Consider the following 26,373-nt stretch of genomic DNA (forward strand, 5'->3'; position numbering starts at 1 on the left):
AGGGTGTCGTGAGCTCACATGAGTCCCATCCCAGGCCCTCTGGAAGCCTCAGCGCACCCCTGCGGATGGGTGCCGGCACTCTGGAAAGATGGCAGCCTCAGCTTGGCATTTACCCAGCAGCCCTGGGTCTGCCCATTTGGGTCTGCTCCTCCCGCTCTCCCTGAGCCATGCAGAACCAGACTGATTTGCCCCAATGTGGCCCCAAGAGCCCAGCTTAGGTCAGAATACAGTGCTATGCTTCTCCTCCAGAACACGCCATTTCCTCGGGCCAGGAGCTCATGGCCCATTTTTAGTCTGACTAAACCCCACGTCATCATTCAGTATGAAGTTTAGTGAAAGAACTCAAGTTGTAAAGGAAAGACCATCGGGTATCTTTTCAAGTTGGCTTGGTAGTTCCTGGATGAGAGAGGATGCTGGAAACACCTTGGCTCCAGGCGCACTTGCCCTTAAGAATGGGAAAAGAAAAGCCTGAAGGAAATGCCATTTGTTAAATTAATGTTACAAAAACTACCTCTCTTTCAGGATGCTCGACTCAGCACACGTGAAATCTTCTTTCCTGTAAAAATGATAAAATAATGTGGGTGAGGAACTGGGTTGTGGGGCTGGTCAAGCTCCTGTTCCTATCAGTGGTCTGGCTGGTAGAGAAAGCATTGTTCTGGAAAGGGAAGCAACGGTGCTCTTTGGGGATAGGGATGTGCTGGGAGAAATTCCTTTTAAGCCAGGGTATAAAGAAGTTGCTGAAGAAAGTACTCTTGACCTCTGCATTGCATCAGCCTCTAATTTCCCTTGGAACAGCGGAGTCATCTGCCCACGAGAGCAGCAGCTGCTTTGCTGTGTCTAAAAGAAAGAAGAAAGAAGAAAGAAAGAAAGAAAGAAGAAAGAAAGAAAGAAAGAAAGAAAGAAAGAAAGAAAGAAAGAAAGAAAGAAAGAAAGAAAGAGAAAAAAAAGGGAAAAATCACTGACTTAAAGAGGGCAATGACTATTTTCACTGTGTGCGGAAGGGATATTTTCAGCACATCTGGGCAGGATTCTAAACTTACCAATGGCTTAATGCAAGATTCTCATGCCTCCTAGGGATGTTTTATTGTGTTACTCCCAAGTTTTTATCACTTTATTTCCAATCGTCCCTTGGGGACGAACAAAAATGCTTTTCTGAATCATAGGAAATGCTTCAAGCTGGGTACAATTTGATATTAACTGAGGATATTCAGGAGTCACGAAGGAACGTCACATTTTTTTGTAGATTCTAAAACGGGATCCAAAGGGGCAAACGTTATTTTCCCCCCTAATTTAATAAAGTGACAGAACAAGTTAAGTTATTAAAGATCTGACACCCCACCAGGATTCCATAGTACTGACGTAAAATGAATTACTCTTTCTAAATAATACAGCAGGGGAAAATGAAAGCATTTGTCACTATGCTAAGAACAAATGAAGAAAACACATTTAGTTTTATGAAGAAATTCACTCCTCAAGACTTCTATTTTTTTTTTAAACAGTCAATTTGATCGAAGAGATTCTATAATCCTAGATTACTTCATAGATAAAACCATTTGCCATTTATATTGCCTCACAAGCATGTGTGGCTTAGGGGTTACCTACAGTCTGGAGTGTCAGGATGGTGGTAATAAAGATAACATTTACCTCTGAAATATGCTGGGATGCCGAGAGACTGAGAGAAAATAAGTCTGAGAATATGAAAAGAAAAATGAAAATACTCATCTAGCCTAAACCTGTGTTAATGAATATCATAATACTTTAATTAGTAATGTGGGTTCTGGTAGCATTTTCAGAAAATTGGTGAACAGAGTCTTCCAATATTTGGTTCTCTGAATTAATTTCTACCCCTCACCAAGGGGAGATACTTGGAAGTATAGTCAAGAGTGCTTATGGTATTACTACTTAAGAAGAAAATGATGGTGAAAAAGACAGTGAGACTGTCTTTCAATATTATCAAAAGAGAAGGAATCTGATAAGCAACATCTTATAAAGATTATCTGAGGAAGACACGGATCTAAAATCGGGTTGTATCATCAACAGAAGAACGGATAAAGACGTTGTGTGGAATATTACTCAGCCATAAAAAAAAATGAGATCTTACCATTTGCAACAACATGGATGGACCTAAAGGGTAATATGCTATGTGAAATAAGTCAGACAGAGAAAGAAAAATACCATATGGTTTCACTCATATGTGGAATCTAAACAAAACAAAACAAAACAAATGAACAAACAAAAAAGCAGAAACAGACCCATAAATACAGAGCACAAACTGATGGTTGCCAGGGGTGGAGGGGATGAGTAAAATGGATGAAGGGGTGTAGGAGGTACAGGCTTCTAGTTATGGAATGAATAAGTCACAGGGATGAAATGCACAGCATAGGGAATATAGTCTATGGTATCGTAATAATGTAGGTGACACATGGTAGCTACACTTGTGAGTATGGCATAACATATACTGTTCTCAGGTCACTACGTCCTACAACCGAAACTAATGCAACATTGTGTGTTAACTATACTTCAGTTTTAGGGGCGCCTGGGTGGCTCAGATGGTTAAGTGTCTGCCTTCAGCTCAGGTCATGATCTCAGGCCCTGGGATCGAGCCCCGTGTCCAGCTCCCAGCTCAGCGGGAAGCCTGCTTCTCCCTCTCCCTCTCCCTTTGCCTCTTCTGCTTGTGCTGTCTCTCTCTCTCAAATGAATAAATAAAATCTTAAAAAAAATTTATATAAAAAACCAAAATATACTTCAATTTTAAAAAATTAATAAAGTAAATAAAATAGAATTGCCAGATTTAGCAAATAAAAGTCTGTATTTTTATTTTAGCTGGGCATTCTGTATGCTCTGTTCGATCTGAATTTCAGATAAATACCTTTTTTTTGTAATATAAGTATGTTCCATACAATAGTTGTGGCATTTTATACTAAAATTTATCTACTGTTTATCTGAAATTCAAATTTAAGTGGACACTCTGTATTGAATCTTGTAACTCTAGTCTAAAATGATCTTAAAATGCTAACTTTGGATGATTATAGAGGTCATGTGATGAAATGGATTTTTAAAAACAAAGACAAAGAAATTGACCAGGTTTAGCATTTAGTAATTATCTTTGGTGGCACGATACACCCAATTACAATTGTTGGCTATATGGTCAACAAGCCTTATAAAAATCACTTACAAAAGCCACAAGGTAAGTGTTCTGCATGTGGTGATTGTTAAATGAAAACAAACTAACAAATAAACAAAAGCAAGCACAGGACAAGCCATTTCCTGTAATGTGAATGAATACTTGTGGCCTAGGTAAAATTTCCAGTGAGAGCAATATACATAAAAAGGAAAAAAATGCTGTATCTTATACAATTTCAATCACATGAAAATAGTATTTTAATCTTAAAAAGAGATTATAGCAATGACAAAGTAAAGTCAAAGATGCATATAACAGAATGAATAAAATTATTTCACACAAGTGAGTGAAGGCAATATTCTAAAATAATATATTAGTTTATCTAATATGTAATTTTACATATTTGTAACTAAATTGATCTGAACTTTATTTTATTTAGAGAGAGAGAGAGAGAGCTTGTGAGCAGGGGGCATGGGGGCAGAGGGAGAGGGAGAATCTTAAGCAGGCTCCATGCCCAGTACAGAGCTGATGCGGGGCTCGATCCCATGACCCTGAGATCATGACCTGAGCCGACTGAGCCACCTAGGTGCCACTAAACTTTTCTTTTTTCAATATTCTCATTGGGAAACCAGAGGGTCACATTATATACCAGATTGCCAAACCAGACGTTTGGACATGTACACAAGTTTTAGGAACATGTATTGACTGTCTTATCAATATCAAACTCACTTATATCACAATGCTAATAAATCTTACGAATCTGCTTTATGTTTTACCCACCTAAAAAACTGTCTCTAGCTGTGACTTCTACTTCTAGCCATGATGGAAAAATAGGACCAGATTTACCCTTCCTCCTTAAACAATTTAAAAATTGGACCGAATATATTTAAAAATTGCTTTTCATACATCAGGTAATAGGCAGCACAGTCTGTACTGGGATCCCTGAGAAACAAAGTGAGTTTTATTCTTGCATGAATTTACTTCTTGAAAGCAGTTTCCAACACAAGAAAAGGGAATCCAAATAAAGTCCATTGGTCTTGGTGTGTTGAGCAGATAGAAGCTGTACTATATAGAAGCTAAGGTGACTAGAATTTAAGGACAATGCATTGAAATGGGGGACTGTACAGAGAAAGAGGGAGCTTGGGAGATCTGTAGAGGAGTCCCTTCAAATCTTTTGCTGAGTACTGATCTGTGCATGCATGGGAGGACATTACCTGCGGTCAGAGAAAACTACTTCCTGGAGCTCACACAGGACTGAGGATAGTCTATGTTCCTACCAATCAAAGCGGTAGCTGGGGCACCTGGCAGAATTCTCAGAAGGACATTTCTTTAGTTATCACTACTTAGTTAGCCCTAGGCAGTTCTGGACCTGACATATGAGCTTAAAAGCGACCATCAAAAGGATCCAGTTAATTTAATTGTATGCCAAAACAAAACCCAACATTAAACAAATATAACAAGATCTAGCAACCAACAAAGCAAAATTCACAGTATCCAGCATCCAATTAAAAAAAAAAATTTACCAGGTTAAGAAATTTAAAAAGCAATCTCATCTACAATTGCATCAAAGGGAATAAAATACCCAGGAATAAATTTAACCAAGGAAGTGAAAGACCTATATATTGAAAACTACAATACTGATGAAAGAAATTGAGGATGACACAAATAAATGGAAAGATAACCCATGTTGGTTAGATGAAAGAATTAATATTGTTAAAATGTCCATACTACCCCAGCAATCTACAGATTTAATGCAATCCCTATTAAAATTCCAGTGACATTTTTCACATAAATAGAGAAGACAATTCTGTAATGTGTGTGGAACCACAGAAGACCCCAAACAGCAATGCAGTCCTGAGAAAGAATGACAAAAACGGCATCACCCTTTCTGATTTCAGTCTACACTACAAGCTCACAGTAAAACGGTGTGGTACTGGAGGAAGAAGGGGACCAAGAGGATTTTGAAGGTGCACAAGAGGGAGGAGCCTTTGATTAAATCAGAGAAAATTGTGAGTTGTCTATTTTTGCCTATTAATAGCATATTTTCCACCAATGAAGAAACTCAACTGGAAAAGCGATTACTGCATATTAACCAAGCCGATTTTAGGGCCCAGTAAGCTGGCTTCAGTTTTCACATCCACTAGCACTGTTGAGTATGCTTTCAACAGACATTATCAGTTAACTGGTAAGATACAATTCTTTTTGTATTTTGTAACTTACATGAGAAAACACACCTAAGAAATGACTTTATTTGTCCACAGGACAGCCGTCACTGGCAGGCCACAAGCTTACCAATTTCATGTCTGGCAAGTGCTGCCAGGACACGTTTTGTGCTCTGAACAGAGTGGCTGCTTCCCCATGTATGACGATCCTAGACTTATTCCTTTCTCTGGGGCCTGGAAACTGAGGTAATCTGACTTTACCACATAGCTGATTGCCTTTGAGCAGGGCATAATCTCGCCAAACCTCATTTTTTTTTTCATTTGTAAAATGGGGAATATAATACTTAACTCCTCAAATTTTTGTGAGGAATAGTATGTGTAAAATGCTTCACATAGTGCCTGGCACGTGGGAGGCAGTCCGTGTTACTTTAGGGTCCAGTTGAGATAATACAGTTAATTATGCAACTTTGAATAGTGATTGAGCTTGCCCCACACAGAGCCTTTTAGCATTTCTGTGACTCACTGAAAGCATCATAGTTATGACTACAATTCTTAGTGTTTACAGGAACTTGGAAAAGAACGACTTCACGGAGGCCTTACCTGAAGTAACTGGCAGAACCAAGCCCTAGGCCTTTTGATCCCAAATCCATGTTCTTTCTGATGCTTTGCACCAATACCTCCCCCTCCTCGCCCCTGAAATCTTTCGCACCATACTCTTTTCTCTTCTCAAAAGATAAACAGTATGGTTCTTAACCTTCCGTTTCGTGCTTGATCCAATAATGGCTCCCATTGCTGTATTTCCTGTGTGCGTATCCTGACTCCTCAACTAAGTTCCATGAGTATCTGAAGATAGGGATTGTGGTCTGTTTCAGTTCTGTTTGGCAACGAGTCCTCATAGCCTATCTAACACAGACCCAATGCGCAGGAAAGGTGAATTCAGCTCCATCGCTCCCTCAAAACCCATTCAGGCTATGAGAAAATCCATAGCCGTCCAGGTGAGATGAATATTGTGAGGAGAATTAATTGTTCAGCGACATTTTTGAAAAGCAGGAGCCCCTAACCTTCACAGAATTCAAAAAAAAAAAAAACTTAATCAAAGCTATTGAAGTCAGAGGTACCTTTAAATATTTCAGCCCTGGAATTACTATGTCAAGCATTCCGCTTGCGCTCATGTAATTGCTCTAAGCTGATTCATGAAAGGCTAGGAAACATCTGGTCATGAAATGACCCAGAAAGTTCAACTTACCTGCTAGAACTAGGTCATATTGTAAGTCTTCAGAAAAATTACATCTCCATATGGAGAGAATGCTAATAATAGCTAACTTTAATGAATGCCTACATATGTTAGGCATGTGCTAAATGCTTGAATTATTGGATTTTAAACAAACTGACTTTAAGGCATCATTTACATATAATACAAATTGCCAGTTTACAGTGTACAGTTCCAGTTTTGAAAAATGTATACATATACCCATATAACCATCACTACAATTAAGATTCTACTGAATATCCATTATTATTGCTGAGTGATCTATCCCACTGCATGGATGTACTACAATTTGTTTACCTATTCATCTGTTGGTAGACATCCATTTTGGTGCTATAATAAATAAAAGTGCTTTGAACATTGTGTGGACATGTTTTCATTTCTCTGGGGTAAATACACAAGAGTGCGAGGGTCCCATGGGAAATATATGTTTAATTTTATAAGGAACTGTCAAATTGCTTTCTGAAGTGGCTGTTCTACTGTATATTCCTACCAGTAAGGTATGACAATTCCCGTTGCTCCCTGTCCTTGCCAGCACTAGGTATTGTTGGTCCTTTTGTCCTCCTTCTGTTTGTTGTTTACTATGCTGGAGTTTAAAACTACTAAAATTTACCTGAACAGTTCTGCGAGTTTTGACACATATATTTGTGTAGCCATGACAAACATCAGGATATAGAAGAGTTTCAATACCAAAAAAATGCCCACATGTTCTTTTTCAGTCAATTCCTCTTCTCCCTCCTGCACCTGGCAACTAGTGATTTCTGTTCTTATAATTTTGCCTTTTCCAGAATGTCATAGAAATGAGATCACACAGTATGGAGTCTGAGTCTGACTTCTTGCATTTAGCAGAGTGCGTTGCAAATCATTCATGTGTATTAGTAATGCACTTCCTACTTCACTAAATGGGAAATTCCATTTCACGGTATCTGTTCACCATTTGGAGAATGTTTGGATAGGTTTCTGGCTTTTAGTAATTACAAATAAAGCTCTTGTAAAGATTTGTGTACAGATTTCTGTGTGAACATGTTCTTGCTTCACTTGGGATAGTCAAATTATATGACAAGGGTATGTTTAACTTTTTTTTTTTTAAAGATTTTATTTATTTATTTGAGAGAGAGAGAATGAGAGACAGAGAGCACGAGAGGGAAGAGGGCAGAGGGAGAAGCAGACCCCCTGCTGAGCAGGGAGCCCAATGCGGGACTAGATCCCTGGACTCCAGGATCATGACCTGAGCCGAAGGCAGTCGCTTAACCAACTGAGCCACCCAGGCGCCCAAGGGTATGTGTAACTTTAAAAGAAACTGTTAACCTTTTCCAAAATGACTGCGTCATTTTGCATTCCCACTAGCAATGTGAGAGTTCTAGTTACTGTGCATCTTCATTGGCATTTGGTGCTCAGTTATTTTTAGTTTTAACCATTTTAACAGGTGTGTAGTAGTATCTCATTGTGGTTTTAATTTACATTTCCCTAATTAGCAATGATGTTAAGCATCTTTACAGGAGCTGATCTGCCATCGGCTTATCTTCTTTGGTGAAATGTTTGTTTAAACCTTTTGCCCATAAGAAAATTGGTTTCTTTTTTATTATTGAGTTTTAAGGGTTCTTTGTGTTTCTAGATACAAGTTTTCATGTGACTTGCAAATATCTTCTCCCAGTCTGTGTTTGTCTTTCCCATTCTCTTAATAGTCTATTGAAAAGCAGAAGTTCTTAATTGTGATAAAGTCTAACTTTTCAATCTTTTATGCATCATGCTTTTGGTATTATATCTAAGAAATTTTTGCCTAACACAAGGTCATAAAGTTTTTCCTATATTTGACAGGTTTTATAGTTTTTGGCTTTATACTTAGATTTAGGTTTATGATCTGTTTTGACTTAATTTCTGTAATGCATGCAAGGTATGAATCAAAGCATTGTTTGGTTAGTTTTTGCATAAGGATACCAAATTGCTCCAGCACTATTTGCTGAAAAGACTATCCTTTTTCTCCTAAAATGCTTTCACAGTTCCATGGAAAATCAACTGCCCTTATATGTATCAGTATCTTTCTGGACTCTGTGTTCTATTGATTTATGTGCCCATTCTTTCTCCAATACCACAATGTCTTGATTACTGTAGGTTTAGATTAAGTCTTAAAAATCAGGTAATGTATCCTCTAGGTTCTAGTTCTTTTGCTTCTTCATATAAATTTTAGAAAAAGTTTATTGATATCTACCAAATATCCTCCTGCAAAAACATATAAACTCCTGGAACTGAATCAGGAAAAAATAGAAAATTTGAGGGATTTCCAGCAATGAAATTGAATCAGTAATCAAAAAACTCTCAAGAAACAAAAATCCAGGACCAAGATGGTTTCACAGGTGAATTCTACCAAACATTTAAAGAAGAGTTAATACCTATTTTTCTCAAACTATTCCAAAATATTAGGAAACTGAATCCAACAATACATTAAAAAAAATCATGCACCACAATCCAGTGCGATTCATTCCTGGTATGCATGGGTGGTTCAATATTTGCAAGTCAATCAATGTGATACATTACATTAACAAGAAAAAAAAGGATAAAAACTGCATGATCATTTTAATAGATGCAAAAAAGCATTTGACAAAGTATAACATCCATTCATGGTAAAAACCCTCAACAGAGTAGGTTTAGAGGGAACATACCTCAACATAATAAAGGCCATCTATGAAAAACCCACAGCTAACATCATAGTCAATGGTGAAAAACTGAGAGCTTTTCCCCTAAGATCAGGAATAAGACAAGGATGTCTACTCTCACCACTTGTATTCCACGTAGTACTAGAAGTCCTAGCCACAGCAATCAGACAAGAAAAAGAAATAAAAGACATTTAAATTGGTAAGGAAGAAGTAAACTTTCACTATTTGCAGGTGACACGATACAATATATATTAAAAAAACCTTAAAACTCCATCAAAAAACTACTAGAACTGATAAATGAACTCAGTAAGGTTGCAGCATACAAAATCAATATATAGAAATCCACTGCATTTCTATACACTAATAATGAAGTAGCAGGGAGAGAAATTAAGAAAACAATCCCATTTACATTTACATCAAAAAGAATAAAATACCTAGGAATAAACTTAACCAACAAGGTGAAAGACCTGTATTCCAAAAACTATAAAACACTGATGAAAGAAACTGAAGACACAAATATATGGAAAGACATTCCCTCATGGATTGAAAGAAACACTATTGTTAAAATGTGCATACTACCCAAAGCAATCTACAGAGTTAATGCAATCCCTATCAAAACACCAACAGCATTTTTCATAGAACTAGAATAACCCTAAAATTTGTCTGGAACCACAAAAGACCCTAAATAGTCAAAGCAATCTTGAAAAAGAAGAAAAAATGGAGGTATCACAATCCCAGATTTTAAGATATACTACAAAGCGTACTAATCAAGACAGTATAGTACTAGCACAAAACCAGACACATAGTTCAATGGAACAGAATAGAGACCCCAGAAATAAACCCATGCTTATATGGGCAATTAATCTTTGACAAAGGAGGCAAGAATATGCAATGTGAAAAGGCAGTCTCTTTAACAAATGATTTTGGGAAAACTGGACAGCTATATGCAAAAGAGTGAAACTGGATCACTTTCTTACACTATCTACAAAAATAAACTCAAAATGGATTAAAGACCTAAATGTGAGACCTGAAACCATAAAAGTCCTAGAAGAGAACACAGGCAGTAATTTCTCTGACATCAGCTGTAGCAACATTTTTCTAGGTATGTCTCCTGAAGCAAGGAATACAAAAACAAAAATGAACTATTGGGACTACGTCAAAATAAAAAGGAAACAATCAGCAAAACTAAGGGCAACCTACAGGATGGGAAAATATACATGCAAATGACATATCCAAAAAAAAGGGCTAGTGTCCAAAATATATAAAGAACAGTTACAACTCAATACCCCCAAAACAAATAACCCAATTAAAAAATGGGCGGAAGACATGAATAGACATGTTTCCAAAGAAGATATCCAGATGGCCAACAGACACATGAAAAGGGGTTTAACATCACTCATCATCACGGAAATGCAAACCAAAACCACAATGGGATATCACTTTACACCTGTCAGAATGGCTAAAATTAAAAATACAAGAAACAAGTGTTGACAAGGATGCGGAGGAAAAGAAACCCTCCTACACTGTTGGTGGGAATGCAAACTGGTGCAGCCACTGTGGAAAACAGTATGGAGTTTCCTCAAAAAAAAAAAAACAGAATTACCATATGACTCAGCAATTTCACTACTGGGTATTTACCCAAAGAATAGGAAAACACTATTTTGAAAAGACACATACACTTTTACTGCAGCATTATTTACAATAGCCAAACTATGGAAGCAGCCCAAGTGCCCACGGATAAATGAATGGATAAAGACGTCACACACACATACGCACACACACACACACTGGAATATTACTCAGCTATAAAAAGGAATGAAATCTTGCCATTTCAACAACATGGAGGATATAATCCTAAGTGAAAGCATAGCAAGGAAAACGAAGAGTCTAAAGTAATTGGAGTAGAGTAATCGATGGGGGGAGAGAGAGAGTAAATGAGAATGGTGAGGAAGCTAACAAACTGGATTATTTTAGACAATGTTGAGAAATTCTGACTTTATTCTAAGTGTGATGGGAAGCCATTGAAGGATTAAGAGCATGTACAATGACCATTCTAGTTTATTCTTTAAAAGGATGACAAAGTCCTTACCCCCGAGGGGGAGACAGACAATAAACAAATACACAAACAAACAAAAAAACATGTATGTATAAAAATGCCGAGTAGTAATCACTGTTCTGAAGAGAAAGGATCACTGCTATGTGGAAGGCAGGCTACAGAATGGTGTGAGTGGAAGCATGAGTGGGAGCCAGGCATCAGTTAGGAAGCTAGATGGTGGCTAGGGAGAGAAGATTAAAAGTTCTCTTTTGGATATGCTGGGTTTGAGATACTATTTGAAACCCAAACACAAAGTCACTTATGCACTCATTCATTCACTCAGTAAATATTTGTAAGCACTACTGTGTACCCCCAGGCACTCTTCCAGTTGCTGGGATTATTGTAATACATAAAAAGCCTGCCTAGATGTGTTAGCTAACTGTGGTGGAATCCTGTTGCCTTACCTGAGTATATCCAATCAACGCCTCTTACCCCTCAAACAAACACAATGTTACATGTCAATTACATCTCATTGAAAAAAGGCTGCCTTTGTGGAGTTTATCTTCGGGTAGGGTGGGGAGAAACAGCAAGCAAGTGTAAGTCAGTGGGGTCAGTGCTAGGAGGAAAGGTGAAGTAAGGTGAAGGGGATAGGGAGTGGGGAGGTGGAGAACAGGCTGCTATTTCAGAGTGGAAAGGATAAGCCTCTCTAAGAAAAGATCTGAGCAGGCCTGAAGAAGTGAGGGAGTGAGCCCAGAACTAGCTGGGGAGAGCGGGAGGCAGATGCAGACAGAATAGAACCTAAGAGTCGTGAGACAACAGGTGCTTGGCAGGCTCGAGGAACAGTGAAGGACAGCAGTGCCTCTGGAGTGAAGCACATGAGGGGTGACAGAAGATAGTCATAAGAAATAGGAGGCCACCATGAATGTGCAGGGACCCGCTGGCTTTCACTGAGCCAGAAGCACTGGAGGGATGAGAGCAGAGGAGGGCCATGAGCTGTGTTAAAATCGTCACTCAGGCTGCTGTGTGTGTGTGTGTGTGTGTGGAGAAGGCTGAGGGAGTTTAGGGTGGAAACAGGCAGGAAGCTGTGTAAGAGTCTAGGGAAGAGGTGGCTGTGGTTTGGCACAGGGTGGCTCAGTAAAGGTGGTGAGGGCAGTTTGATTGGGGCTAGAAAGGGGAAGCACCCAAGATTTGCATATGGAATGGATATAGTGTGTGTGAGGGGATGGTGCCAAGGTTTCTGTGTGGCTTGGATGACTCGGAGGGAGGGGGTTCCTAATCACTGAGATGGTTAAGTCTGTAAAAGGAGCAGGGTGGATGGTGGAGCCAGGAGTCTGCTTTGGATGTCTTCAGTCTAGAGACCATCTGCAGTAATGAGTCAGATACAGCAGGGAGGTCTGGATAGTCTGCTTTGGATGTCTTCAGTCTAGAGACCATCTGCAGTAATGAGTCAGATACAGCAGGTAGGTCTGGATAGGAAATCTGGGAACCATCATCCTACCCAAGTCCTGAGCCTGGGTGAGATTACCTGGGGGCAAGTGGAAAGAGGAGAGGCTGAGATGCAATAGGGCTCCTTCCACGGAGCTTCCATTCTACAGGAAGAGACAGAAAGTGGTCAAAAATATGTGATGGGTGCAATGTAGAGAAATAAGGCGAGGAATGCACTAGAGGATGATGGTTGGTATGTGTCTGGGTATGTTATTTGTCTATGTGTCACAGATGCAATTAAATATATGAATCTGGAACTGGATATATAAATTTAATAGTCACCAACATGTTGAACTCCTCAAGACTGGACAGGATCACTCCGAGAACGGAGGTTGATAAAGAAATTTAAAAACCTGAGAACTGAGCCCTAGGAGTTTCCAACATTTACAGTGGAACTTGCTATAATGGGTTTTGCCTTCTGAAATTTATGCAGAAGGTGGGTTGTCAACAGGGCAGCCCTCTCTCCAAGCCACTGACTGAACTGCTACTGTTTGCTCAATCTTTAGACCAGCTTGGAGGTGTTCTTCCTGTGTTTTCCTCAGACACCCACATCAGAACCAACTGAGGAGCTTGTTAAAAATGAAGATTCCATGTCCCTCCCCATTCCCCTGAACCAACCTCTGGGACTAGACCCAGAGAAAACAAACTGCAGATGATTTTCATGCCCACGAAGGTTGGAAGCCACTGCATCAAAGGCAGGGAGGAAAAATAGAAGACAATTTGAGTGAAGGGAAACAAGAAGACATGGTTAGGTAAGACTGACTCAGTCTGTGGCCAGAGGGGAGCTCCTGAAGGTGCTGAGGACGGAGCTCTAGGATCAGATCTTCACACTGGGTGGAGGAGCTGTGGTGGGGAGACAGAACATGGAAATGCAGATTCGGCTCCTGAATTATACTTACTGCTATAGTCAGGCCTATCAGGATTGGAATTCCTCAGTTCTTCAAATGTTTTAGAATGTTTTTATAGGAATGAGCTGACTTTTTAAGAAAAAAACTATGTTAGCTTTTTTAATCTTCTGTGTTTTGTGCTGAAGGAGGGAGGAAAAATAATTATTTGGGCTAAAACAAATTGTTCCCAGCCTAACACAGAATTAGGCCTTATTCTAGAAATGGAAGGCTCATCATAATTCTTTCAATTAGAAAGGTGTCTAGTCGACATCTTCTATTATAGTGCTAAGTGCAACAGAGCAAAGAATCCATATCTAAATCATAAGTCATTATACTCCACTCTACTCTGGAGGCTGAATATATAGACACTATTAAGGAAAACAACTGAAGAGATTTATTTAGAGGCCACTTGTTAAGGCATGCTTTAAAATAAAACACTTCTGTGTATATAAAAATAGAGCCGACTTCGTATTTTGATTTATGAAAAATAAATTTATTACATAACACCTTGTTTTTAACAATGTTCAATTTTTTTTTAAATTCAGAATACTTGTGTCATTCATGTAAAATAGTTTGATACAGTACATTGTATGTTATAGGTTTTTTTTTTTTCCTCAAAAATTCTAAGGCTCTCCTACTCCTTCTCCTTTGCTGAAGTAAGGGCACCCTAAACAACGTGCGAACAAGTTTTAAAAAGTAAAATTAACTGAACAAAATTTTAATAGCACTACACCAACCAGCTTTAAAATCAGGACAAAATATCTGAATCGGATGCCGCACCTTTCAGAGGAAGTTATCATTCATGCTTTTTTCATCTTAAAGCATGCTCACTAATCAGCAACACCAACAGGAAAAATAAAACACTGTCTATGACAATCATTTCAGTTTGTTTGCTGAACCAAACAGGTTTATATCAATGACAACATATTTAATTACTATCAAATAGCAGCTTTAATACCAGTCAAGTCATAGATTGAAAACAAAAACAAACTTATAAGTTGGAAATTAATCTTTGGGAGTTTTGAAACCTTTCTGGAAAAACTATGTGGCTTTTGTACTTTCAAAAAAACCCAAGCAATAGTCTTGGTCAAAAAACACTGATTAATGTAGAAAATGAATCAGCCCACTGATAAGACACTAAAATGAAAGGTGTACCAAAATAATCTCACTCTGAGTCTGGGTTATTTTGTTGCGTTAACATATACTGTATGTTTCAAGTACCAGTTAAACTTCTGTGTGTGTGTGTGTTCTATTGGTCAGATAACGTTGTTACACTGAAAGAATTCACCACATACAACGACAAATGCTCGCCCCTAGCACATTTCACAGCTTCAACTGCTACAGACTGTCACTGAAAAAAATGCATTGGTCAGTCTGAACCATGTCAAGTAAACTATGGAAGTAGCAAATCCACGACACAAACTGTGCTAGCACTTTCTTTCAAGTCTAACTCCAAAACAGGTACAACTTGGAAGCCACTACCCCGGTCTGTGAAAAGCGGTGGAACTCGGCTACTGGACAGCCTGAGGATGTGGGTGTACAGTACATGCCCATGGCCCATACCAGGTTCCCGCAGAGAGCTGCACCGTCAGTCCTGCAGCGCTAGCAACAGTGCATTGACAACATTCCAGCGCAGCTCAGTACCGGTGTGTCTGATGCGAGTACTGTGGAGGCTGCTGGGAGGTAGTTGAGTATCCCATGCTGCTCTGTGGCTGTGATGTGCTTGGTCCAGGGTTGGGATAGGCAGCATGTGGATTGGAACGCTGCAAAAGAAGAACGAGCCAGAAATGAGAGTCAGGTGTTCCTAAGAGTTGGCTCTGCCCCAAGCCAGTGAGGCTGAGGTTTGCAATGGCATTTCTTTCAAGGCAGTAACAATTAAAAAGTCTTGTGCCATGTACTAGGCTTTAGAATGAAAATGACAAAAAACCCCAATCTTTTAATATCAGCTAAGGTCAGAAGTATTGCCAGTAAGTAACATTAAGCTGGGTCTTATTTCTATGTAGTGCAGTTCACTGTTTTTCTATAGCAGTAATCCCCCTTTTAAGCTGTTTTGTAACTATCTGATAAGTAATAATCAATTTGCTTGAGATGTTTATACGTGAACTTATATATATACTAAGAAATTCAAAGCTAATTGACATGCTAGTTTCTTCAACAGAAGCCTCCCAGCACATGTATGACTAAAGAATAAAAATGAATAGGACAAGAAAAGGTGGCGTAGAATCCTTTTCTTTGTTATTAAATATTTTTATGCCCTTTAATGAATCATTTTCTGCAACAAGTTATATACAAAAGTTTATAATTATAGAAATGTCAGAAGAATGGTATTCTCAATTTTAAAAAGACCACAAAGGGAAAAAACAGTGATCGAGTTTACAGTCCTGTGATTTTGATCTATTACATTGTTATTCCCATTCCTGCACCTCTCTCTCTTATTATTAGCTCCCAAGACAAACATGATAACTGATTAACCATAATTTACTACTTTCCTCTTTCAAGGCATATTCAATAAATCATATAATGCTAAATTCTGCCAACCTTAGCAAAATATTTTTAAATTTTAAAAAGATTTTAAAGATTTTAAAAAGAGTGGACACATGAAATTACAGTCACTACAAAAACCAACCACAATGATAACATCAAGAAACAAAGAAGCACAGCAATTTTCTTGGTTTCAATAGCGAAGGTCCCAGCACTGCTCTGCTTCATTCTAAGGATGCTATTACCTCAGTGTGCAAACACGTTCTAGAGCCAAGAGGGATGCACTCTCCCCATCTGGATGGGGAGAAAAAGATGCCGGAACAAACATCAACCCCCAGAGATGTCTGTCCTTGATTTCCTTGTTTAGTTTCCTGGAAGAGAGTTACTACCCAGGCAGACAAAAATTTCCATGGTTTGGTAGATGGGACCTCTCCTTAACTAAAGCAAAGAGTTAAGATCTCATTTCTGAAAGGTCATAGCAGGCTCTGGGAACCTTACTAGTTTAGTAAGATCTCCTTTACTCTTTCAGTAGGTAAATAACTCTAATTGGTCAAGTTTTCGGTGTCCTTCCCACACAGAGACCCAGGTGAGCTGGCAATATGATTAGAACAAGCAGGGAGGTGGTACAGGATTTCCCAAGCGGTCTTTCTGCAAAGAAACTGATGATGCCACATGATGGGATTGACAAGCAGGCAACGGAGCAGCCCTGGCTGTCAGCTCTAAGCCCGTGTCCTGGGTCTACCCCCAGCTCGGCGGGTGAACACGTGAAAGTTATTTAACCTCTCTGAGCATCTCTGAAATGACAGTGACAACCCTTACCTCACAGAGTTACCATAATGATCAAAGGAAACAATGTAGGTTTCATGCTTAGTATAAAAGCTGGCATGGTAAGTACGATCAAGCTCTTACGATTACAGTCATCACTAGCGCCACCACCAACACTTAAGAAGTGCTTACTGTGTACTACGAATGCTACTAGAAATTTTAATGAGGGTAATGATAATAAAAGCGGAAAGAAGTGGTAACATCTCTTAAACGCGACAGCAGGCTAGCTGCTGTGCCTTAGCGTACGTCCTTTCATTTAATCCTTGCCATCATCCACTTCTACAAGTGAGAAAACTGAGAACATCTGGATTACTTACTCAAGGTTACCCAAAGTCAGTGGCTGGGTTGGGATCTGAAAGCCTGTGTTCTTTTTATGATTTTATTTATTTACGTGAGAGAGAAAGCAAGTGAGAGCATAACCAGGGCAGAGGGTGGGGTGGGCAGAGGCAGAGGGAGAAGCAGAGCCCCCGCTGAGGAGGGAGCTCAACTTGGGGCTAGATTCCCAGGACCCTGGTATCATGACCTGAGCTGAAAGCAGATGCTTAACCAACTGAGCCACCCAGGCGCCCCTGAAAGCCTGTGTTCTTAATCATTCTTGGTATGCTGTTGTTTGAAAACAATACACAGCATTGATTGAACGCCTACCCCAAGTCAGGGGCTAGGATTTATTACTTCTACTCCTATAAGAACTATAAGTAAGGCTTGGCTAGTCTCATTTTACAGATGAAAAACTAAAGCCAGGAAATGTTATATTATTTGTCCAAGGTCACATAGTTAATAAATGGCATGATTTAAGTTGGATCATTCCAGGTCTGTCTAATTCAAAAGTCAGTAGGTACCCTATACTGTACCATAGTCAGTACTTTTCCATGTCAATAACACTCACGTCAGTATATTTCCCCAGGTACATAAAGGTCAGCATTTTCTTAGTTATACTGCATTTTCCAAAGGTCACAAACCCATATACAAATACTGATATGGCAAGTCAGTACAAAATAAATTGGAAATACCTGATAGTCTGAGGTCATGATTAGTCCACCTGAGGTAGTGGTAGGAGGAACAACTCTCACTTTTTTCAACGGGGGTCCCTGTGTATGACTGCTGTCTTGATTCCCTGGGTGACCAGTTCCATTAGTATGGTTATTGCCCTGCTGCTGCTGCTGGTTCTTCTCAATTGGTTAAACAGAAAAATAAAGTTCAACTCAGAAGGAGAACCAAATACAAACAAGAAAATGTTACGGTAGCATTGAATAAAACAAGAAGCAGCCAAATGTACTTTAATACTTACTTTGTCTCCTTTGTCATCAGGTTCTTCTTCTGTTAAAAATTCTCGTTTTGGGTAAGGGATTTGACAACCGGCAAAAACGCTGCTCACAAGAAAAAAGAAAAACGATTTCTGGTATGCCAATCAATATTTCAGATGCTTTATTTTATTCTTCTAAGAGGGACTTTGTTTCCATATTTGTAAAATAAGCACCTTTCATGCAACTGTGACAAGATGAATCTTCTTCTAATCAGTGACATTATAGCAGGTCATGGGAGGACTTTTCATTGTATAAAAATAATCAATAATCATCGAACATGACTCAACTTTCTTTTATCCCAGCCTCACTCTTTTATTATCACAACCCAAATACAGATTCCAGAGGAAATGTCACTATTCGAACACAATTTTTTTTTTTTTTTTTTACTCTCCCTTCTACACATAAAATAAAAGATGACAAGGGGAACACAAATTTATTTGGGAATGGGATTTGCAATTGGAACATAAAACTGTAACTGCAAGCAGTGGGCAATCTCAGTGAGTCTGAGTGAGCTACAGCATGCATAATCAACCTGCCACTGAGTAACTGGAGCCCCACTGAAACTAAAGATGGCAAGGTTTCATAAAGCAAGACGTGAACAGGAGTGGTTCTTACCTGTAAAAGCCCGAAATGACAGCTCAGACATCAGAGCTAATTTTTTTTGTTTGTCATTGGGATTTCCCCAGGTCCCCATGTAAGAGGAGTGGCAACTTGGAGTTGACAACTCAAACAAGCACGCTCCAAAAAATCCTACCATGCTGGTGAGTTAATAAATTGATCACTTACTCTGATGTAGGAAGTGGATCTTCTAAGAAATAGGGATCCTGCATAGCCTGTTCTGAGGTAATTCGCTTTATTGGGTCCATCGTAAGCAACTTCTGAAGCTGAAACCATAAATCATAAAAACATTACTGTGTTACTTCTCATAGTTATATCCTTGGCCATACGTGGGACGTATATGTTTTTTGATGAAAACACCACAATTTGAAGGATATTTATTCCCCCAAATTAACAACAGAAAAACTTATTACATTTAATGTAGTAATTCACATTTAATCATTCTAATAATCATGATCTTACTTGGTTCTTCTATTAAGAGGTAACTAAACTTACTTCTTACTCTAAACCAATGATCTATATTATGCAGATTGCTTTGTCCAATTTAGAACAGGACTAAAATCTTGTATTTTCTATTCCTTTTTTATTAAGGAGAAAATTATTATAACAAATAATACACTAGCCACATGTGGCTATTTAGATTTAAAACCAAATTAAACTTAAAAAAAATCAATTTCTCAGTCATATCAGGTGCATTTCTAGAGCTCAAGAGCCACATGTGGCTAGAAGCTCCCTACTGGACAGCACAGATCATCAGAGAAAGCTCTCCTGGCCAGTGCTCTCCTAGTCTAAATACGGTGCTTGATACAGAACTGGTAAAGTACAGAGGGGTTATGAATGGAGATTCGAAGGATACCACTTGGGTTCAAGTCTTGACATTTATTAGCTGAGTGACTTTGGACAAGGTGCTTAATCTCTTTGTAACCTCATTTGTCAAATGGAGATTAAAAATAGCACCTAAAAATAGGTTTGTTTTCAAAATTAAATGAGATAATATATGGAAAGCAATTCTAATGGTACCTGACACAAATAAAGCACTATGTGTTAGCTGCCATTATTATTATTATTATTTTGCTACCTACAGAAATGTCACACTAATGTGAAAATTCAGTATTTTTTGGTTAAAACATAGTTTACTTAAGACTTTATGAGCTAGAATATTTGATTTGATTTATTTTTATTTATTTTATTTATTTATTTTAGAACATTTGATTTTAGTAGGTGATTTAAGAGCAGACAGTGGTCTCTCAGCTTATCCTCTTTGATCTAATGCGGTGGTTTTCAGACTTCAGAGTACATCACTATTGCCCCTGGAGCACTTCTGAAAGCAGACTGCTAGGCCCCACTCCCAGAGTTCTGGGATATCTGCGCAGGAGTCTGAGAAGTGGCCTTTCTACCAAGTTCTCAGGTCACTAGTGCTGTGGACTGGGACACCTTACTTGAACACCAACAGATGCGTTGAGACTTGATGGGACATGACACAACCAAAGGACAGAAGGACATAAAATACTGAAAAATACAGAGGAAACACTGGAATGGTGAGATTTAAATTTAATTTTGATGATCTGATATTTCAGTGGAAGCACAACTTTATTTTTAGAGTTGAAAGGAAAAGCATGGATTTGCCATTTAAAATGCTCAACGGTTTTATAGGAGTTACATTAGAGCTTTCAGATGGGCCCACCCAAGATAGGTCACCGCAGTAAAAATAAGCAACTAAGCTGTGAGGGAAGTATATCTCTGGAATTTCAGTGATGATGGTTGTGAGAGTCACTTTAGACTACACTGAATAGCAGCAAGTTGGGGGTAAGTAAGAGCAAGTCCCCTGAATTGTGACTTTTGGTCTACCACTATTATCATTATTTTGTTAGAATAAATAAGTTCATAATTTTGAAGGATCTAACTTACCCTCCTATTTGAGTTCTGTTGTAAGTACATTATAAGAAACCATTATTTGGATAATAATATATTGTGTGGTAATAAGATAGGTTAGGCCCTGCTTTTTAAGTTGCTGATATGAAATAAAGGACATATGACATGATATAAAAATAAACAGAAGGTGTAGAAGCAGAAGCAGTAGACAGAGAAGAAAAAGCAGAAACAGAAGAAATGTTTGCAAGTGGCCTGCTACTGTGATAAAGGAAAATACAACACTTTCAAAACAAAAAAATTCCCATTTAATGAACTCATTTAAAAATATTGAGAATAAAGGATTAAAAGAATTTTAAGCCAAATACAATACAACCTGTTCCCTGAAATTTCCCCTTTGTATGTTATATAACTTTAAAAAAACCCATAAAACTGAAAATCATTTTTAATTGTTATCATGTAAAAATGGAAATTTTATTGTAAACAAATTTAAGCTGGCAAGTTGAATATAATGTCATAAATTACAATAGCGCATGGATTCATTTAGATTCTAAGTCAAACTATTTTTCCATTATACAGTAATAAATACTGCATCTCTCATATTCTTCCAGAAAAAGCAAATAATGCGCACAATCACTGAAGGACTTTTTTTTTTTTTTTTAAGATTTTTATTTATTTGTCAGAGAGAGAGAGAGCACAAGCAGGAGGAGCAGCAGAGGGAGAGGAAGAAGCAGGCTCCTCACTGAGCAAGGAGCCCGATGTGGGGGGACTCGATCCCAGGACCCCGGGATCATGACCTGAGCCGAAGGCAGACGCTTAACGACTGAGCCACCCAGGCGTCCCCACCGAAGGACTTCTAATACCCAAGTTTGTAAGAGTATCTTGGGAGTTAAAAATTTTATAAATAATCTTTCAAAGAGCTGAAATACAAAATAATCTATAAAAGTTACTTGTGAGTAGTGGGATGGTTTTCTTTTAGATTTTTCTCTGAAATTTTTGAAATTTTAAAATAATCGTGAAAACCAATAAATGTAATTTTAAAAATGTTCTTCACAGGCTTGGTACAGTAACTGTCTTCAAAACTTTTTTTTTTTTAAAGATTTTATTTATTTATTTGACAGAGAGAGAGATATGAGAGAGAGAGAGCACAAGCAGGGGGAGCGGCAGGCAGAGGGAGAGGGAGAAGCAGGCTTCCCGCCGCTGAGCAAAGAGCCTGATGCGGGGCTCAATCCCAGGACCCTGGATCGTGACCTGAGCCGAAGGCAGCTGCCCAACCGACAGCCACCCAGGCGCCCCACAATAACTCTCTTTAAAAAATCTAATGTAACCAAACATTAGTCTGTTAAACCATGTTAAGGGTTTGGAAAAACAAGTATTTTCATGCCTTTACTAAAATGCAGCAACAAGATGCCTGCATTTATCATTAAAGTACTCTAAAAGTGCTAAATTACCATATAAACTGACCCCAAAAAGCCTCTGGTTAGCTAATCTGTGAAAAAAATTTTATTATTGTTCTCTAAAGCTTACCAAGTGGAATGCTTTACTATCTGGTTTAACTTTATGTTTTTCCATATACTTGATAAGGCTGCAGTTGGTATACCTGAAAGAGAAATACTATGAAATATCTATATTAGATTTTGAGGTTAATTTTACATTGGCTGAAGCTTTTCCAAACAATTATTTTAATCACAACCAATAAAGATTATTTATTGAAAATGGCATAATCGGCATAACATTAGCTCAATTTCATATTTCATTCAATATTCACACTAGTCACTTATGAATGGATACCACTGAGTAAACACAAGATAATTTCATAAATAATATATACTGAATAGTTATTTTTTTATAAGACTGTTATCTCAACAATTCTCTGAAATAACATATGGGTCAAATGTTTAATTCAGCCTTACTAGTAAGCTTAAAATAAACTTAAAATTTTTAAAAATTTGTTATAGGCCTATAAACTGTCCTCTCCCAATGCTATGATCTTGCATTGTAAATAAATGAAATATTCCTTCTTCTCTATTAAAACTTGTTTAAAATGACTACACAACCCAGGTGGGTGGGCAACTGATGGCTAGCAAGGTTGCTTATTTCAGTCTCTTACTGCTTTAGCTGTGATCCCTTCCATTGATGCTCGCTTCCAGAAAGTAATTAAGTATGGTAAGAGTTTCTTTCTCATATCCAAATCAGCCACTAAAATTAGCTGTTTACCTTCTTTATATCATTTAAACATCTTAAAAGATAAAATATTTATTAAGTAAAGAAGTAAAATTATTTATTAGAATAAGCTTATGTTCAGTATTCTGTTGAGTATTCAATCTTATACTGAGGATTCTGGAAAAGCAAAAATCAACAAAGGGTCTACTTTCTTTCCAACTTACGTATTTCTTCTGAAATCTTTCATTAATGTTGAATGTTCAGGCATCTTTTTTATATCTTCCCAATCTTTATCTGTGAAATACATTGATAAAATTTTATGTTGTCTAGGTTCCTATTCTCAAGAATTAAAAAAAAGTTACCTCAATTTCATCACATGTCCTATACACTTTGAGCCTCCATGAAAGCACAGACCTCAAATAAATGACTAGCTATAGTAAACATCTTATCTTGACCTATAAATAGAATTCTCATCCCTTGTATAGCATTAGCTCTCTAGTTTATCTTTTTAGTACTTACTTTCTATGTAACTTACTATAAGTTACCTCAATTTCTGTAAGTAGAGAGGAATAAGTTATTAATAAATATTTCTATTTCTGTTTGTAAAACCACTCTTTCCCCCTTTCCACCCAATTTCTTGGTTAAATCAGCAACCAGTGTCTTCAATGACAAATGTGTTATCTTTCCCCTCTGTAGCTGTAAGATGCACTTTTTTTTTTTTTTTTTTTACATGTCCCTCCTTACGTTCACTTTATTAAATACACTGTTTTTACAGCAGCAATCAATGTGAGCAGCAACAACTGTCTGGAATAGAACAGGGTAGGACATAACTAGTATGCAAATAAGTGAGCTGGTGGCTTGGCTAGTTTCAGCACCATTAACGAAAACACCCTCAGCTATTTACATGAGGCAGAAAATGTTTCAGGTGGTTTGCTGGCCTTAGAGTTGCTCAAACAATACGTGCTAGAGGGCTAGTTTTCGTCATCACTGTCAACGGCCTTGTGCGGAAAGACTACTAGCCTCAGTACTACGACAGGTAGCTTCACAGCTACCTTGAGACATCTGCCTTCAACTTACTTAGAGAGATATGTGCAACCTAGCCTCCAAAGATACCACACTGTAAAGTCAACTAAATACATACTTTAAACTCCTACATGGGATTTTCTCCTTAATTATTTCCTTGCTCCAATTTCTCTATTTTGTTAGTTTCTCAAGCTAGACATCCTGAGATAATCTTTTACTTTTCCTGCAATTACATATAAAAATTCTGTATTTGTCCTTTATTCTCCATCCTTTTTATCACTTTACACCTGGAGTACCGCTATACAGGGAAACAGCTGGCTTCCCTGACTTCAGTTACCTCTCTTTAATTGATTTTACCTACCACAACCATACTAATCTTTCTAAAATATAACATAAACCATGTCACTAATTCTCAAGAACTTATCATGGATTCTCATTCTTTTGCACATTAAATCTAAACCCTACTGCCTGCTTTTCAACTTCCTTATAAGCTGAGCCTCCCCTAACTGTTGAATTACACATTAAAAAATCATTTCCTACAGAGGCCACCTCCCTCTTCCACCCCCTTGTAAGCCATGTTCCTTTCTCTCGGGTCTTAGAAATGGTGGACACATTCAGAAGTGGGAAGAAAAGGCCATTCTTCTCCATCTACTCAAACTATAGCTATTATTTAAACATTCTACTTAGAGTAGTACAATATAAACTCCAAGGAGGCAAGAATCATGCCTGTTATATCAACATTATTTTATGCATAACACAGTGCTTGGCACATGGCAGGTACTCAAATATTTAGTGAATAAATAAAATTCTCATCACAAAAAAGCAGTCTTCACAGGGCCTGTTGACCAATTCTGCAGAAAGGTAGTATCTGTGTTAACACTCCTACAAGGGAATGTGAAATTATAACTCCCAGGTATTTCTGTATTAGTCTTGAGTTACCCTGACCTGAGAAAAATTCCTAATAAGAAACAATTTCTAATAAATACCTGACTAGCCAATATTATGTAGGTTTTTAAAGCAAAATTTCATTATTCTAGGCCTCTGGGCAGAGTTTTTAGTGCCTGATGAACTACCCTGCTATGGCATAACAAGGGATGGGGATATTGCTGAAAAACTGAGGGGTCTAACGCCTGTGATGAGACACCTAAACAACTTTCTCCCTGCTGCCAATCGGTGCAGGCAAGGTTGCTGTTCTAATAGAACACTTAAAAGAATGTTCTTACTGGCAAGGGTTATAGGGTAAAAAATTCTATTATTCAATATAATGTGATTCTGTACAGTGCCCTATATATAATGTTCAAAATTTGTATTTAAATCCCAAGTAATGGTATTATTATATGTGCTGCCAGACAAAAATACATACTACTGAATTTTATTAGTTTCCCCTGGTAAGAACTAAAGGCACCTTTTAATTCAGATATTGCAAATATTTTATCATTTCAAATATTAAACAAAACAAAACAAAAAAATAAAATGAAACAAAAATATACTCCTCAAATTCAGAAAACCCATAAATATCTTTATGCTAATATGTGAACTCTATAAATTTTGCTATTTCTAAGGATCTTTGATTAATGCAAATCATAAAGAACTGAGTAAGAGTAGCTTTCATCAGCTAAAGATATACACCTTTCCCATGAAGATATCTAAGTTCAAACAACAGTGATTTAAAAACAAAAACAAAAACATAATGTGTACCTGCAGGAAATCCCATTACATTGAATATTCTGTCCAGCTGGTCATGGTGATAAGGATTACTAGTTTTGATGTCCTCTTGTCGACAGTGAAATATTGGTTCTGACGTTAGTAGTTCTGCAAATATACACCCTATAGCCCAAATATCTTTAAAACAAAAAGAAAAAAAAAAAAAAAAGAAAAGAAAAAAAAGGAAAGGAAAAAAGAAAAAGAAAGGAGGAAAATAAAGTGGTTCTTTCCAAAAGAAAATGCATTTTTATCTTGGTGGGGAGTGTTTTTTCTTTCTTTTCTTTTCCTAGTAAGTCATATTAATTCCTAAAGCAATTATCATTAAAAATATCATGGAATATTGTTTATAAATATATATTCCCACCCGACCCACCCCAATTTCTCATTCCCTATTACACCTCCATTCCACCCAGTGGCTTCATTCCAAGTTCAAATCAAATTAGCTAAATTTTTGTCAATTTTTAAATGCTTCAAACATTACCTTATCTGTGAAATACATACAAAGCTGCATATGGAGCACAGGAACCACAAACAAACAAAATTAAACAAAAAAATAGAACAAAAACAGAAAACCCAAATAGCTTTTGAAATTGGGCATACTTGCCAAAAACAATCAATCAGGACAATTTTTTGAGGTAAAAATATTTTTTCTTTATCTAGATAGTTTACGTACTTGCTAATTTGTAAAGTCTAATAATTATCGTCTCATGCTAGCACTAGTTAGCAAGGTGTTATTCCAATAGGAAAAAGACAATGCCTGACCTCAAATATTCTA

The 26,373-nt window shown here is 37.6% G+C and overlaps 1 protein-coding gene across 17 annotated transcripts in view; it reads right to left on the bottom strand.

Annotated features, from left to right (window-relative positions):
• CDK8 (cyclin dependent kinase 8) overlaps positions 1–26,373 on the bottom strand; it is a 145,358-nt gene that overhangs the window by 4,287 nt on the left and 114,698 nt on the right. For 4 of the 17 annotated variants that reach the window (XM_045869223.3, XM_064586284.1, XM_064586283.1 and 1 more), the window contains 7 exons: positions 25,593–25,736; positions 23,096–23,165; positions 22,236–22,308; positions 19,008–19,105; positions 18,206–18,284; positions 17,928–18,086; positions 14,065–15,374 (listed from right to left, as the gene is read on the bottom strand). In XM_045869223.3, coding sequence (XP_045725179.1) covers positions 15,249–15,374; positions 17,928–18,086; positions 18,206–18,284; positions 19,008–19,105; positions 22,236–22,308; positions 23,096–23,165; positions 25,593–25,736 — 749 coding nt within the window. In that variant the 3' untranslated portion in view covers positions 14,065–15,248. Of the gene's footprint in view, positions 1–511; positions 557–1,040; positions 1,247–13,986; positions 15,375–17,927; positions 18,087–18,205; positions 18,285–19,007; positions 19,106–22,235; positions 22,309–23,095; positions 23,166–25,592; positions 25,737–26,373 lie in introns of those variants that run through there. The other 13 variants (XM_054506281.2, XM_064586281.1, XM_064586280.1 and 10 more) reach the window with 9 other exon arrangements.

Source organism: Mirounga angustirostris, unplaced genomic scaffold, assembly GCF_029215605.1.
Source record: "Mirounga angustirostris isolate CCGP_5_RB_7025 unplaced genomic scaffold, mMirAng1.0.hap1 SCAF_3, whole genome shotgun sequence".
Taxonomy (NCBI): Eukaryota; Metazoa; Chordata; class Mammalia; order Carnivora; family Phocidae; genus Mirounga; species Mirounga angustirostris.